The 14,312-nt window shown below is 48.6% G+C and overlaps 2 protein-coding genes across 2 annotated transcripts in view; one reads left to right on the forward strand and one right to left on the reverse strand.

The window, feature by feature from the left end:
• Positions 1 to 2,723, forward strand: part of Tmem181 (transmembrane protein 181) — a 53,000-nt gene extending 50,277 nt beyond the window's left edge. Inside the window, exons 15-17 of the mRNA XM_051164060.1 lie at positions 834 to 923; positions 1,214 to 1,280; positions 2,096 to 2,723. Coding sequence (XP_051020017.1) covers positions 834 to 923; positions 1,214 to 1,280; positions 2,096 to 2,174 — 236 coding nt within the window. The 3' untranslated portion in view covers positions 2,175 to 2,723. The remainder of the gene's footprint in view (positions 1 to 833; positions 924 to 1,213; positions 1,281 to 2,095) is intronic.
• A 4,698-nt stretch (positions 2,724 to 7,421) lies between these two features.
• On the reverse strand, positions 7,422 to 13,485 carry Dynlt1 (dynein light chain Tctex-type 1). The gene is made up of 5 exons (XM_051164061.1): positions 13,366 to 13,485; positions 11,168 to 11,209; positions 8,132 to 8,255; positions 7,680 to 7,757; positions 7,422 to 7,492 (listed from the first exon to the last, which is right to left on the reverse strand). Exons 1-5 carry the CDS (start codon positions 13,390 to 13,392, stop codon positions 7,422 to 7,424), a joined length of 342 nt encoding a protein of 113 aa, XP_051020018.1. The 5' UTR covers positions 13,393 to 13,485.
• Between the last annotated feature and the right edge of the window lie 827 nt (positions 13,486 to 14,312).

The following is a 14,312-nucleotide window of genomic DNA, read 5'->3' on the forward strand; positions in this document are numbered from 1 at the left end:
AAGATTAGTCATTGTGCCCAGCCTGGATCCAAACTGATGACCACACTAGACCATTCTCGGTGTCCTGCTCTTTTCTTCTCAGAGGGTGCATCTGAGAAACTGAGTCAAACAGTTACAGGACCAAATCCCAGTCAGTCCTGAGGGGCTGGCTCCCTGAGAAAGAGAGAGAGAGAGAGAGGGAGAGGGAGAGAGAGAGAGAGAGAGAGAGAGAGAGAGAGAGAGAGAGAGAGAGAGAGAGAGAGAATGTGGGCTGAGGACCAGCACTGGAGTCCTGTGTGCTGACAACACCTTCTAAGCATCGCTCAGGTGCAGCCAGATGCCAGCATCGCTATGGTGACAGCATAGCTTGCTTGGGTGTGGGAAGGCCCCCATAACACTGGAGCTTCGACCCCCCATTGTGCCCACATGCAGTCCATGTCTTGTTCCCCCTGCCTTCCCTGTCTGGTCGGGCGAATGGAAAGCATGTGCTAGGGTTAATGATGCTTCTGTTCCTGTCACTTGGGACTGAGCTCCACACAGCTGTTAGGTGCCTGGGGGCCTGCAGTGTGGAGGAGGTGGAGGATGCTCTGAGCTTCAGGTCTCTATCTCCTCGTGTCAGCAGACCTCAGTCCCTTCCTGCTCTTTGGGTGTTACGAACCTTGGTCCCACTGAGATCCTGAAGGGTCCCTGTGACATCTGGCCGTGAGCTTTGGCTGAGGCATCCTGGCATCTTAGCTGTGGAACTGCCCCCTCCCTTGCCCTCCAGGCTGGTGCAAGACCCTTGGAAAGGGCTGCTGGGGATGGGAGGCAGAGGCGTGTATGTCCAGCCATGCCCCTCCCTTGACCACTGGCACCAGCTGAGTTCCTGTCTTTCTACGGCCTGCTGAACTTCTACCTCTACACGCTGGCTTTTGTGTACTCCCCGTCGAAGAATGCTCTGTATGGTAAGCCACCCAGGTCTGGGTTGCTTTCTCCAGATGTTGAAACAGAGGTTTCCATTGGCTCAGATGTTCCCTGGTGAAGGACTAGTGATTCTTAGCTCCTTCTGTCTGGACAGAGGCAGAAGGCAAGTGAATGGTGTCCTAATGTTGAACACAGGACACTAAGGCTGACCTGTGTCACAAGCTCACAGAACTCCACTGCTCATTTTGTTTGGGGTTTGTGATCCTTCAGACTCCTACCTGGACAAATAATACACAGTGCTCTCCTTAAAAATGCTTGTGTTGGTTTTCAGAGTCTCAGCTGAAGGACAACCCTGCATTTTCCATGCTGAACGACTCTGACGACGATGTGATTTACGGGTAAGTCACTGTCACCGGGCATATTCCAGCCTGGCCGTTTGCCGGACTGAGATTATCTCTGTGGCGTTAGACTGTTAGCTGGGAGTGTGAGGAGTGTCATGGCTTTGTTTTGTGTGCTTCACATGGACTTGGTGGCATTCCGTTCTGCAGAATGCCTGCACTGTGCTAACTACAGAGCGGTTCCATCTGAACTAATGGGTGCTGAGAGTCAAGTTGGGGAGAGTGGACATTTTCAGTTGACTAGACCCTAAGAGGGAGACTGTGAGGTGAGTTCTTTCAGTCTAGCAGTCAATGTGAAGGCCCGAGAGGCAGCCAAGCACTTCCAGGTGGTGGTTGGAGAGGTGACTTAATAAAGTATCTGCTGTGTCAGCATGAGGACCGGAGTTCAAATCCCAAGGACCCACATAAAATGCCAGGTTCTAAGATGGGCGTGGTGGTGCACGTCTTTAATCCCAGTACTCAGGAGACAGAGGCAGGTGAATCTTTCTGAGTTCAAGGCCAGCCAAGGCTACATAGTAAGATCCTGTCTCATAAAACAAAACAACACAAACAAAAACCAGACCCAGTGCACAGTGGCACATACCTGTAATCCCAGCCTTGGGAAGGCAGGAACAGAAGGGTCTCTGGGGCTCACTGACCGGGCACTGGAGCTGAATCAGCAAGCTCCAGGCTCAGTGAGAGACCCTGTCCCAAAAACTGAGGTGGTGAGCAATTGAGGAAGACACCTGATGTTGACCTCTGGCCTCCACACACATGTGCATGTACAGAAAAGTGCTGCAAGAGTGGCAGACTGTCAGAGGTCTCTTTTACAACAGGAGTGACTATGAAGAAATGCCCCTGCAGAACGGCCAGGCCATCCGTGCCAAGTACAAGGAAGAGTCGGACAGTGACTGAGCCCTGGGCAGCAGATGGGACGGTGAGGGGCCTCTGCTTCCTTAGCAACGTGTTCTGGTTCTTTCTTCTGTGTGTGTCTAGACTCCTCTTGTGAGCAAGGGTCTCCTGTTCCTTATTTGTTTACATATTTTTAAAAGAAAAACCAAATGGATTGAAGTGTTGGGCCAGTTTGCTGTCGGGGTAGCTCCACTATTGAAGAAGAGGGGCTGGCTGGGAGAGCACTGTGAGGCGCACCCTTTCACGGAGATAACAGACAAGACGAAGCCTGTTTGCAATGGTGAGGAGAAATTACTCACTTTTAATAAAAAGAATTATGTACTTTTTTTTTTTCTTTTAAAAAGCCATTGAGTCTGTGGGAGGCCAGATGACCAAGGTCCCAGCATGGCCGTGTGAAAGCTCCTCTCTCTTCCCCATGGCACAGTCTTCAGTGCTCTGTCCTTAAAGGGAAGCCTGACCTGTGCCTATCTCAGGTGGGCAGTCTGCCTCCATCTTCTCAGACACGTGGATGCCCAGGGCGCTGACTCCCAAGCATCTGCAACAATGGCCTGCAGAAAGCTACGGTGTGGCAAGCCAGTAGCCCTGTGGGCACGGTCCGTGCCATGGTGCTTTTGAAGGGTCTGTGTGCAAGCATCTGTGTAGAGAGGCTTGAGTTTCCCTGTGTTCAGGGTGGAAAACAGGGTGGCCTTTTCCATCCCCAGAATTTCCACTGAGTGTAAAACCCCCAAAGAGCTCTATTTTTTTTTCATGAAAGCTACATGAAATATTGTTATATTAGAAATACTTTATGGCCAGAAATGTTTCCAGTTTTAATATTTGGAACTAAAATGAAGAGAAAGTAAAACATTTGAATGTCTATGGAGAAGCCGCAGAGAAAGGAACCTGCCTCGTGGTCCTTCTGTGCTTGCAGTGTTGCTGTTGAAAACAAATGTCACCCGCACTGGTGAGACTCAGCATTGGAAGTCCTGAGCGCGGCTGCCTTCCATCACACTCCAGTCTCCCCACACATAACGTCTCCGTGAATTCCTGGTAAAGGTATCCATCCTGTCTGCCTCTGTCTTGGCAAATCCAGAGGCCCAGGAACGGGTGGGTCCCTCTTGAGGCACCACCATGTTCCCTTCATCTGTGCACCGCCTCAGATTTCCACACTGAGCTTCAGGCTGCTGCCCATGTGGCCAGGACCCCAGGGCTGCCCGTAGAGCCTTCCTTCTGCCTGCCGGCCTGTCGCCGTAAACTTCAGCATACTTCAATATGGATTCCACGTGCATTGTTTAAAAAACACCCTTGTAAATACGAACGTCTGAACGAAAACCATTGTTGCAGGGTAACGGGTGTACATGGTTTTTACACTTGCTGTGCCACGATCACCCAGAATCTGTTCGCAGCTGCCATTGTATGGACACTGACTTGTGCGGCTCCCAGATGTTCTAGTGTGTGGTCGTTTACATGTCTTAATTATTGTAAAAATTCTCCACAGTTTAGAACACTATTACTTATCAGTCAGTGTAAGATATTTTGAGCATTTAGGTACAGACTTCAGAACTTTAAAAAGCTGTCTTGTAGTATAATTATAAATTGATCCTAGTGTCCATGAAACTAAAATAAAGGAATATTTTGTTGTTGTTGGAAATAAGAATTACAAAGAAGCACTTAAGGGAAAGTGCTCATTAAATTGTGTTTTCACATTTTCTTCCCTAGTATTATGTACATCGTGTGTTATGTGCTGTGTAAAACTGCTTACAGATCTAGAGACGTCAGTGTAGACGGAAGCTGTGGGTGTTTAGTTAAAACACTAAACTCCACTGGAACTTTTGATTAGTAGCATGATTGTTTTTTTCTGAGGGAATTGAAGTTTTATAAACTTAAGTTATAAATTCAAAGGGCTGACTAGTTCTTTCAGATAATGGTTTGAAAAATACTGTCTTTGGGGTGTTTTTTATATTGGTCCAATCTAGGGGAACCGGGGAAGATGAGGAGGTGTCTTCTGGCTTCCCTGGAGAGAGCTCTGTTATCCCTGTGGATAGTGAGTCTGCTTGATTTATTGTCAAATCATTGCTGAGGCAATCAGTGCCTTCAGGCCCCATTGGAAAGTCTATGTGAGATACAGTTGAGGCTCTCAGGGCGGTCTTTACAGTTACAGACTGGAGTCAGCTTAGATGTGAAAAGCCAGGCTGCAGATGGACAGCTTATAAAGCAAGTCTCACCAGCCTCAAGCACTGAGCCCCTGAAGGCAGTTACAACAGGTGGGTCTGAATACAGTCACTAGTCTTTACAGGAGAAACACACGCACCCTTAAAAGGGAGAACTTAAGTCCCTCCATGAGGAACAGACATGGAACCAGCTGTGGATGTGTATTTGAGAGTTCAGAATCCATTGCCTTAGTGGTTAGTTTGTTGTTTGTTTTTTTTTTTTAAATGGGGAAGGGAATACATAATTTTTTTTTCAGGCCAAAGGGCAACTGATTTAGTCTGACACCTTACTGAACAGTTTATCTTGGTGTTTTGGGTGCTGCTCAGTCCTGTGACACAAAACAGGTATAACTCCATTCTGTGACAGAAGATTTTCTGCTACTGAAAACTACCTTTTTATAAATGTCTGTAAATATTTGTCTAATAAAAACACTAGCCACTAAATGCAGAAGAATCACGGGAACTGTGGCTGAGGTCTGGGCTGTCAGTGGAGTGGTGTTGCCTGGGCAGTCCCTCAAGGAATCAATGCTTATTGATGGAAAACGCAATAAAACTCACATTTTGGGAATAGCTTCTGTATTAGGCTTTTCGTTGCTGTGACAGAGACTTGATGAAAACCTCAAAGGAGGATAGCGTTACTTCAGCTCATGGGTCCATGGCTAGCTCATCACACAGTCCTGTGATGAGGAGGAACACAGTGCCAAAAGTGTGTGGCAAAGTTACTCACCTCCTGGTGGCCAGGAAGCAAAGCGGAATGACAGGAAGGGGCGGGAGCAAGACTTAGGCCCTAACCCCACCGTGATCTGCTTCCTTCAGCAGGCTCTGCCTCTAAGTTTCTAGAGCCACCTGAGGGGCAGGTGTTTGACACAGGAACCTGTAGGGGACATTTCACATCCAAACTGTAGAAACTTCATTCTGACATCCCTGGTGCACAGAAGTTACTATATGTCTAACTTTTAATCTGTTACATATTACTTGCTTTTATACCAGAGCTTTAGGAAGAGAACCTCAGAGACCACAGTGAGGCTCTTCAGCCAGAGGGACTTGGGGGATGGCACAATGGGTAAAATGCTTGCTGTGTGAGCATGGGGACCTGAATTTGGATCTGCAGTATCCACGTAAAAGTGGGCATGGTGGGGCTGGAGAGATGGCTCAGAGGTTACGAGCACCGTCTGTTCTTACAGAGGTCCTGAGTTCAATTCCCAGCAACCACATAGTGGCTCACAACCATCTATAATGTGATCTGGTGCCCTCTTCTGGCCTGAGCACTGTATACATAATAAATAAATAAATCTTTAAAAAAAAAAAAAGTGGGCATGGTGGCATGTGCCTGTAACTGCCAGGGCTGGACAAGAGGAGCACAGACAGGTGGGTCCTGGGGTTGGTGGCCAGCCAGTGAGCTTCAGGTTCAGTGAGAGACCATCTCAGAAAATACTTGGGAACTGGACACACACAGAAGATGCATCCATGAGTGTGCACACCTACATAGATACATGCATGCACACACCAAACAAGTGGTAATGCCAGTGAGAGTGTCCTATGTGGCCCACATGGAGAACCCCAGAGCACTCAACAGACAGCCTAGTCTTTGGGTACCTTTTCTCTAGGATTTGTGGCTTGATATTAAGTGGATAAACTACAGGCCTTTTTGTGATACTCAAGCAACTGCATTAACTGTTGTGAGCACAGAGTAATTCCAAAAGCATTTTGAAAGCTACAAAATACTAAACCTATGGCTTCTACTGAAAATACAAGAAGGAATTGAAGGCTGCAGTATAACAGCACCAGGCCAAGCATGCAGGAGTTAGAGCTTACTGCGGGCTTGCCCAACTTTCACTTACAGAAAACAGAAACTAGAAACGGAGGATCACAGCATGGCTAGGCCCCTGTCCCACAGGTAAAGTCGGCCAATTTCCATTCCAGAGGACCAATGCAGAGCTGCGGGGGTTTGGTTTTGTTGTTTTGCCCTCTACTAAGATATTTTATGTTTATCATTGCTGGGGGAAGAATCCCAAGTTTTGTTTTGTTTTGTTTCTTCTGCGTTTTGCTTCCTGGTTTGTACCGCCTGAGGCAGCCAGTGCAAAGAAACTAAGTGATGGGTCCAGTGAGATGGCTCAGCGGTTAAAGGCGCTTACACCTGATGGCCTGGGTTCCACTCCTGGGGCCAGTGAGATGGCTCAGCAGTTAAAGGCGCTTCCACCTGATGGCCTGGGTTCCATTCCTGGGGCCAGTGAGATGGCTCAGCAGTTAAAGGCACTTCCACCTGATGGCCTGGGTTCCACTCCTGGGGCCAGTGATGGAGAAAAGAACCAGCTCCCAGTTACCTCTGACCTCCACAAGTGTGTCATGGCCCTTGTGTTACTTTCTCTCACACACAAACAAATGTAATTAAAAAATTAAACAGAACTAAACTGATGGGACAGAAACCTCCACCATTTTTCTAGATCTCTATGTCACGTGTGCCTAACCTGCCCCTGAGGTCCATGTCCTCTCCAGCTTTGCCAGCGTTACCAGGTTTTACCATCACAGTAAGAAACAGGCCATGGCCTTCGAGCATGACCTACAAGGCTGGCCTTGCACTGTCCCGAGACCCTGAGCCAGGTGGTCAGGTACACTCTTACGTCAGCATGCAAAAGAATGACAAGCCAGTTCTGAACGCAGTAACCAGAGATTCATGTGTGATGCTCCAGACTATAAAGAACACAAAAACTCTAATTTTGAATAATTTATTATTCTAACAAAAGTATAAAGTATGGAAAATTAGTGTATCTGAATCATGTCAGAAAGTAGAGAAAGTTTCCTACTAGCAGATTTCGGTTTTCAGCACCTTTGAAAAGAGAGGGTTAAGACAGGTGGCACTGCGGGCCTCTGATGACAGGTGGCTGCGCATCGGCCTGGCATGGTGCAGTCCCTGTGACCATGGAGTCATTTGGTATATTTCTCTACGTTTTGAGAGTGCCACAAAACACACTTGAGGAAGGCGTTGACCCAGTTCGTAGCTGGCGGTGAAGGTGGACTAGAAGTGCGGAGACGTGAGCGAGGCTGTGGGCTGGCAAGGAGGTCAGATGGACAGACCAAAGGCACTGACGATGCAGTACATGGTCTTGTTCTCCCATCGGACTGTGCAGCTGCCTGTGAGGGAGACAGACAGGCACAGGAAGTGAGGAAGCCCAGGAGATGTGGGTCCCACCACGCCCGCGCTGGAGAGCTTTCCTCCGACATACAGAGTCACGCTAGTGCCTGACTTAACTTACAAATACAGGGGCAAGTGTCCACAGAATGGGCATAGCAAAAATGTGTAAGAGGGTGGAAATCCTACCATCCGTGGAGCTGTCCCAGAAACAGGAACTTGCGGTGTGGAGCCCAGCTCCATTCTTCTGCATGATCACACAGGTCACTGAAATTGGACAACCCTGTGTCAGATAACATGCCAACATACATTCCCTTTGCCTGCTTTTTAGTGCAGATAGATCACACAGCTGACATTCCTAAATTTAGAGGCTTGTCTCACTCTGACAAATCACAGATTTCCTTTATCTTAAAATGTTCTAAACATGTCTGATCAAAAATCTTTTAAACTCCTGTTTGGCTTAAGCCCCGCATGCTGGCACCAGCCTGGCAAGGAGGGTACATGGTACCTTCACTGCACAAGGGACCTGGTCCCAGGAGGAACCTTCTTGGAGGTTAGGCAGCCAATTGCTAAGTGAGCTTTCCTCTGGCACCAGTATTTAAAGAACCTCTATCAAAATACACGACAAGAAAATCCATTACCAATGTATTTGAATGGCTTCCCCAGCTTGGTGAGCTGGCTCAGGGTCTGCTCTACCACGTTCGTGGTCCACTGGTTGACTTTGCTGTGCTGGTAGGCATTACCACCGATGGCACTTTCTATAGCCTGGGGGGAAACACAAGAGGTCACGCAGAGAACCCCAGATGCCACACCCACCAGTCAGTCACCTGACAGGGCCCGTGGCCCACCCTAGGAGCGACATGTACAACTCTGGGAAGGTACAGACTTGTACATTATCACAGACTCCTTTGCACACGCGGCTTTTGCTCAGTGCATTACAGTGCACCCCAGTTGTATTTACACTGGCTGACAATCTATGTTCTATAGGCTCTGTCTGTTGTGTTCACCACTTCAACTCAACAAAGGCATTCAGTGTTCATGCAGCTGTTAATATCTAGAGATAAGTACCACTTTCTTACGGAGGCTGAAAAATATTTTATATTGCCAATGACTTAAAAGTATAATAGTCATTTTTACCAAAGCATGAAACACACAATGTAATCGTGTATGTCAGCTGACAGTGTACTGGATGTTGTAGAACCGCCAACAGACAACCTCTGCAGTCTTCCAGTGCGGCTAGCCCTCAGCTTATGGGCTGCCGATAACTGAAGAGCAGCCTTTGATACCCCAAAGCTCAGGCATGTGGTGGCATTCCCTGCTAAGTTCCAAGGCTTTTGAGAGTGCAGCTCACTGCCCTGTCCCTGTAGATTCAGTGACCCCCTGGGTCTTCCCCAGCAACCCCTTTCCCAGATGCCTGTGCAGTTCCAAGTATCTCCCTTCTAACCCTGAAAGCCAGAAAAGGAAGGTTTTATAATAGCCTAAAGTAGACAGCATTCGCCAAGACCAATTTTCCAATACAAGGTCCAGAGGCCCTCACTGCTCACAGTGGTGAAGGGAGAGGTCCAAGTGTACCAGGCTTTACACCAAGAGACACAAACCCTACACCGAGGGATCAACTGTGCTTTCTGCCTCCAGACTTGGGGCTCTGCCCAGTCATGTTGATACAGCTCCTGGTTACCCCACATCCTGCATGTCTGCCCACTCTAGGCTGACAGCACACGGTGGGCCGAGGACCAGTGGTCCTGCTTTAGTTAAGGTATTGGTAGACACGAATACTGTCAAAGAGGCAAGGCAACCCTCTCCACGCACTATGAAATCCAGTTTTGGGGGAGAGGGGAAAACTCTAACTTTAGACCCACTCGTCCCAACTACCTACTACTTTTAAACAGCTTGAGGAAGTAACTAACCTAGTTCCCCCGGCAGAAAAGCTGAGTGGCCCCCAGTTCCCCACAGACTGCTAACGTGCCTGGTGACTGCATCTAAGCAGAAGCGGAAAATAAGGCAGAACCCTTCCCTAACAAACCCACTCTGTTTCTCCCAGTTCTGGCTTAACTTATCACCTTTCCGCCTCCCCCACTCTACTGGAAACACTGCATTGAAGAAAGAATAAAAGACAAACTTATACTCTCTGCAAAGCACCAGAAAAATCACACCCGATGCTGAACAATGTCCATAAAAGAGAAGCTCATTTTGGTTTTGGATACTTCTCACAAAGTGGAGCATGGTTCTTTAGCGCTCTGGCACTAGCCAGTAGTGGACAGCTTACACTGAAGTCAGTCCAGAATTGCCTTGAGGAGCCTCGAATGGTACCCGACAGAAGCAACTAAGGGAAAGAAGGGTTTGTTCTGGCTCCCAGTCCACGACGACGGTGGGGAAGTCCTGCCTGCAGGAGCTGATCACACTGCATCTGCAGTCAGGAAGCAGAGGGCAGTGAGTGCTGCTGCTCAGAGTGCAGCGCCTCACAGTCTGGAGAATGGTGCTGCCCACATCCTGGGTGGTCTTCTCACCTCACTTACCCTAGTCTAGACAGTTGCTCGCAGACATAAAGATGCATGGTGACCAGCCACTTCACACTCCTGCCACCTGGCTGGGCTGTTTCCCTTCCAACCAAGAGCCAAAACAACCTTCCCTTCTGTATGTAACACGGCTTCTGTCAGACGCTCTGCCACAGTGAGTGACACAAATTCCTTTTGCCTGTTGTCCTCATTGTCTAACATATGTAAGAATGTAAGAAAAAACTACAAAGCTAGTGGCCCACGCCTTTAATTCCAGCACACAGAGAGGCGGAGGCAGGCGATCGATCGCTGTGAGTTCAAGGACAGCCTGGTCTACAAAGCAAGTCCAGGTCAGCCAAGGCCACACAGAGAAACTCTGTCTTGAAAAAAAAACAAAAAACAAAAAAAAAAAGAAAGGAAAAGAAAAAAGAAAGAAAATCTATGAATAATCCCCTGAGTTATGGAAGTTGTCTCATTTTCTCTGTAGTTGCTCTTTTTCACCCAACACTGGAGACATTTATGCACATGTCATGTGATTCCTGCTACAAGGTTACAGAATCTGCCTTGACAGTTTCTAATGCCACATAAAATTTCCTGATTCTGTATATAATTTATATAATATGGAAGTAATTTTTACACAGATATAAAGTAAAAATGTTTGAAAATGTCAAAGCACAGAGGCTCAACAGCTGTTGAGATATTTTTTCCATTTAATTCATATGGAGTTTTCCTTCATACATGCCATGCTGGCTAGTTTTATGTCAGTGTGACACAAGCTAAAGCCATCTGAGAAGAGGGAAAATGCCTCCGTAAGATCCAGTTGAAGGGCATTTTCTTAATTAGTGATTAATGGGGGAAGGGCCCAGCCCATTGTAGGTGGTGCCATCCCTGGGCTGGTGGTCCCGGGTTCTATAGGAAAGCACGCTGAGCAAGCCATGGGGAGCAAGCCAGTGAGCAGCACCCTCCACGGCCTCTGCATCAGCTCCTGCCTCTAGGATCCTGCCCTGCTTAAAGTTCCTGTCCTGACTTCCTCCAGTGAGGAACTACAATGTGGACATGTAAGCTGAATAAATCCTTTTCCTCCTCACACTGCTTTGGTCATGGTGTCTCATTACAGCAACAGTAACCCTAAGATATAGACCATCAATCAAACACTTGAAAAACAAGCATGTCTCCTCTTACCTCCTTTACAATGTTGCTCACTTCATCAACCACAAATGAAGTCTGTTAAGGAAGAAAACTTGGGTAAGTTTGGTTTAAAAGATCCTTCCCCACAGCATCAGTAAACGCACAATGAGATCATGAACTTGACTTAGCAATCAGACTGTTGACTATGCAGAGGAATGCACCGCTCAGGGCCCAGAGATGGGAAGCAGCTGCCCTGAGGGTCACGTGGGAACCCAAGCTTCACTTCACACCAGAAGCCTCTCTCTCCTTCCCTTGCAGCTGGCTGTGCGGACCATTAACCGAAACAGGTGCTGTGTTATGAGCTGCTTGGCTTCCATACAAAATAGCTGAAGAAACGTAAGTAATCCACTTTAAAGGTGGGACATTTTCTTCCGTGAGGTAAATGGACTGGGATGTTTAACACATACAAGGCTGGTGTGTGTTCACCATTTTAACCCCATCCTACTTCCAGACGAAACACCGGTGGGCGGCCAGCAGCAAGGGGGTGCCCCAAGTGTTTTTCTTAGTCTCCTTTTAACCTAATACTGGATTTGAACGGGCACGACAGTGTCCTGAAAACATTAGCCAGGCACTACCTGCCACTGTGCTTCTTACATGAGAACAAACGAACTAGTCCAACCTCTGGGACATCCTTAGCACTGGCCATGCCCTGGACTGTGCAACCCCGAGGCAGACAGTCCTGTCGCACACTTTTCCTGGCTGCTGACCACAGTGGGCCCTGCCCTGTCCTAGTATTGGGTTAACGCCCCTTTCTCTTTAGGAGGAATGAGAATTGACCACCCAAAGCCATCTTGCTTGTTAGACCCCCCCCCAAGAAGTCAGTTGGAAAGAAAACCCCATCAGTGACCTAGTGAAAACATGGGTGTCATAAAGAGTAAGTCAACTGAAAGGTTTTTCCCAAGTGACTACAAGGATCCCAGACCACTGTATAACTTTGTACAGTTAAAGTAAGGAAACAAGCAGTGCCAGCTGCTACAAGCTGCGGAATCTGTAGCGTCAGAGGCTCAGCTGAGAAGGCTGCTGGGTGAACAAAGGCAGCCATCCTCCTGCCTGTGTAAAGCACAGATCACTCTGTCCAGACATCCCCCTTTACAGAGAGTCAGCCAGTTCGTGGGAACAAGCTGGAATTAGAAGTCAGTTTTTGGAGCTTTCTCTAACCCCGGCCGTTCGGCTGGCTGTGACTACAACATATGCCAGTTTCCAGCCACACATCAGTACACTGTGTGTGCAAAGCATCCTCTTTGCTAACTGCCTCTGAATCGTGGCTTGAGAGTATTCACTTGGTTTCCACCAAACACAGAACACTACTGACTGCCGGAAAGTGTGTTGGGAAATTACACCAAAACTGAAAGTTTCTGATGAATGCAATTTCTTAACTCTTTCTTCAGAATATCCCTAGTTAAACTACATTTTAGAAATGTCAAAAGAGGAAATGTTAGGTTGTTTTTTTTTTTTTTAATTTTTTGACAAACTGTGTAATTCATGGGGTTTTATTGAGTTTCAACAAAGATTATTCGGTAAGAAGAAAATGAGGAACTATTCTATAACTGGGACGTCCATTCAGGTGTTTCCCCGAATGCATGCCAGCACCAAGGAAAAGCCATTTTGACAACACATCATCAAGGCGAGTGTCTAGGGTACTACGAGACATTGCATTCTTCCCCACAAGAAGGAACAATCTCATTACTATCGTGAACTGAAAAGAAATGTATCCAGTCGCTGTGGCCTGGGTGGGAGGGAGCGCCGCACTGAAGCAAGCACAAGAGCGGCACCGAGACAAAGGCAGGTGCTGTACGCAGGTCTGTACTTGGCAGACGGACAGCTTGGACAGCAGACCCCCACTGCAGCGACCCGGAGCTGGCGCTGCGCGCCCATGTCATCCTGCATGGCACTGCAGGACCCCTCCTTTCCCAACCCCGGCCCCGGCTGGGGTCAGCAGCAGTGCGGAAGGGGCGCAGTGACGTCATCCTCTGCCATGAACCCCACCACGTCCCTAAGCCCAGCACAGACACAGCGCACGGAGGGCACCGCCCACGCGGGAAAGACTCCGAGTGGCCCCGCTGGGAACCGTCACCCAGGCTCCATAGCCTCTGGCCAGGCAGCTGTGGGCAGAAGCGGCTGCGTCTTCCCTGCCCGGCCGCACCACGCTCGGATCTCGGCCGCCACCCTCTTACGGCCCAGCCCGAGGTTACCTCCTCAGAACCCTGGAAGTCTTCCATCTTCCCTCTAACGCTTCTCCTTCGCCGCCGAGTAGAGTGGACTGCGCAGGCGCGCTCAGGCCCCGCCTACTCCTCCGCCCCCGCGCCAAGGACCCTGACCACTACCAATAGCCACCCACGCTCTAGGGCCCCGCCCCTCCCGCTAGGGGCTCCGCCTATCGCCCGGCCCCGCCTACCAGTGGCTCCGCCCACTGCTCAGGCCCAGACTGCAGATCCTCTTTGGTCTCCAAGCCACCCAGTGCGACTCTCAGGCCCCTGGGAGGTGGTTTCCAAAGAGATCTGTCAGACTGCGTAACCTCTCTCTCTAAACTGTGGTAACTCAAACCAAACAAAGGTACAAAAGCCAGTATAGGAGGGGAGAACGGCCAGGTCCTCCTTCCCTCTGGCACTGTAGAAACTAAAACTTTCAAACAAGTCCTGACAACCGTAAACAAATTGTAAAATGGCTTGTGACAGTACAGCGCGTTGGTTACTTCTCCTTGAGGATCATGATCAGGAGACTCCAGCGATCTAAATGAAAGTTTGGAGGCGTTAGGTTTTCCATATACAGTCAGCGAGAGTTTTTTCTTTTAAGAACCACTTTTAAAAATATCTTCTGCAGAACATTTTGTAAAATACAGTCCACTCCCTAGCTTCCTTAACCAGAGTGAACCAGGCGCTGACTTGTTCCCATGGCAACGAGCGGTTGCACTGAGCTCATCCTCAGCTCTCCGCATGGGCTGAGGTGTGTGTTCCTGCTTGCTCGCATGTGCTGGATGCTTGGAGCGTTGACTTGGAGTGTTAGTTCTGCTCTCATCATGCACTCCTAACGTCCCCATAGCCCAGCTGTTGGAACCCCTGGGAACAGCTGATTATAAGAGGTTCAGGGACATCCTCCAGTGGATCCTGGGTGACCTTTTTGTCTACACTCATGTTCAAGG

This window comes from Acomys russatus, chromosome 21 (assembly GCF_903995435.1).
Source record: "Acomys russatus chromosome 21, mAcoRus1.1, whole genome shotgun sequence".
Taxonomy (NCBI): Eukaryota; Metazoa; Chordata; class Mammalia; order Rodentia; family Muridae; genus Acomys; species Acomys russatus.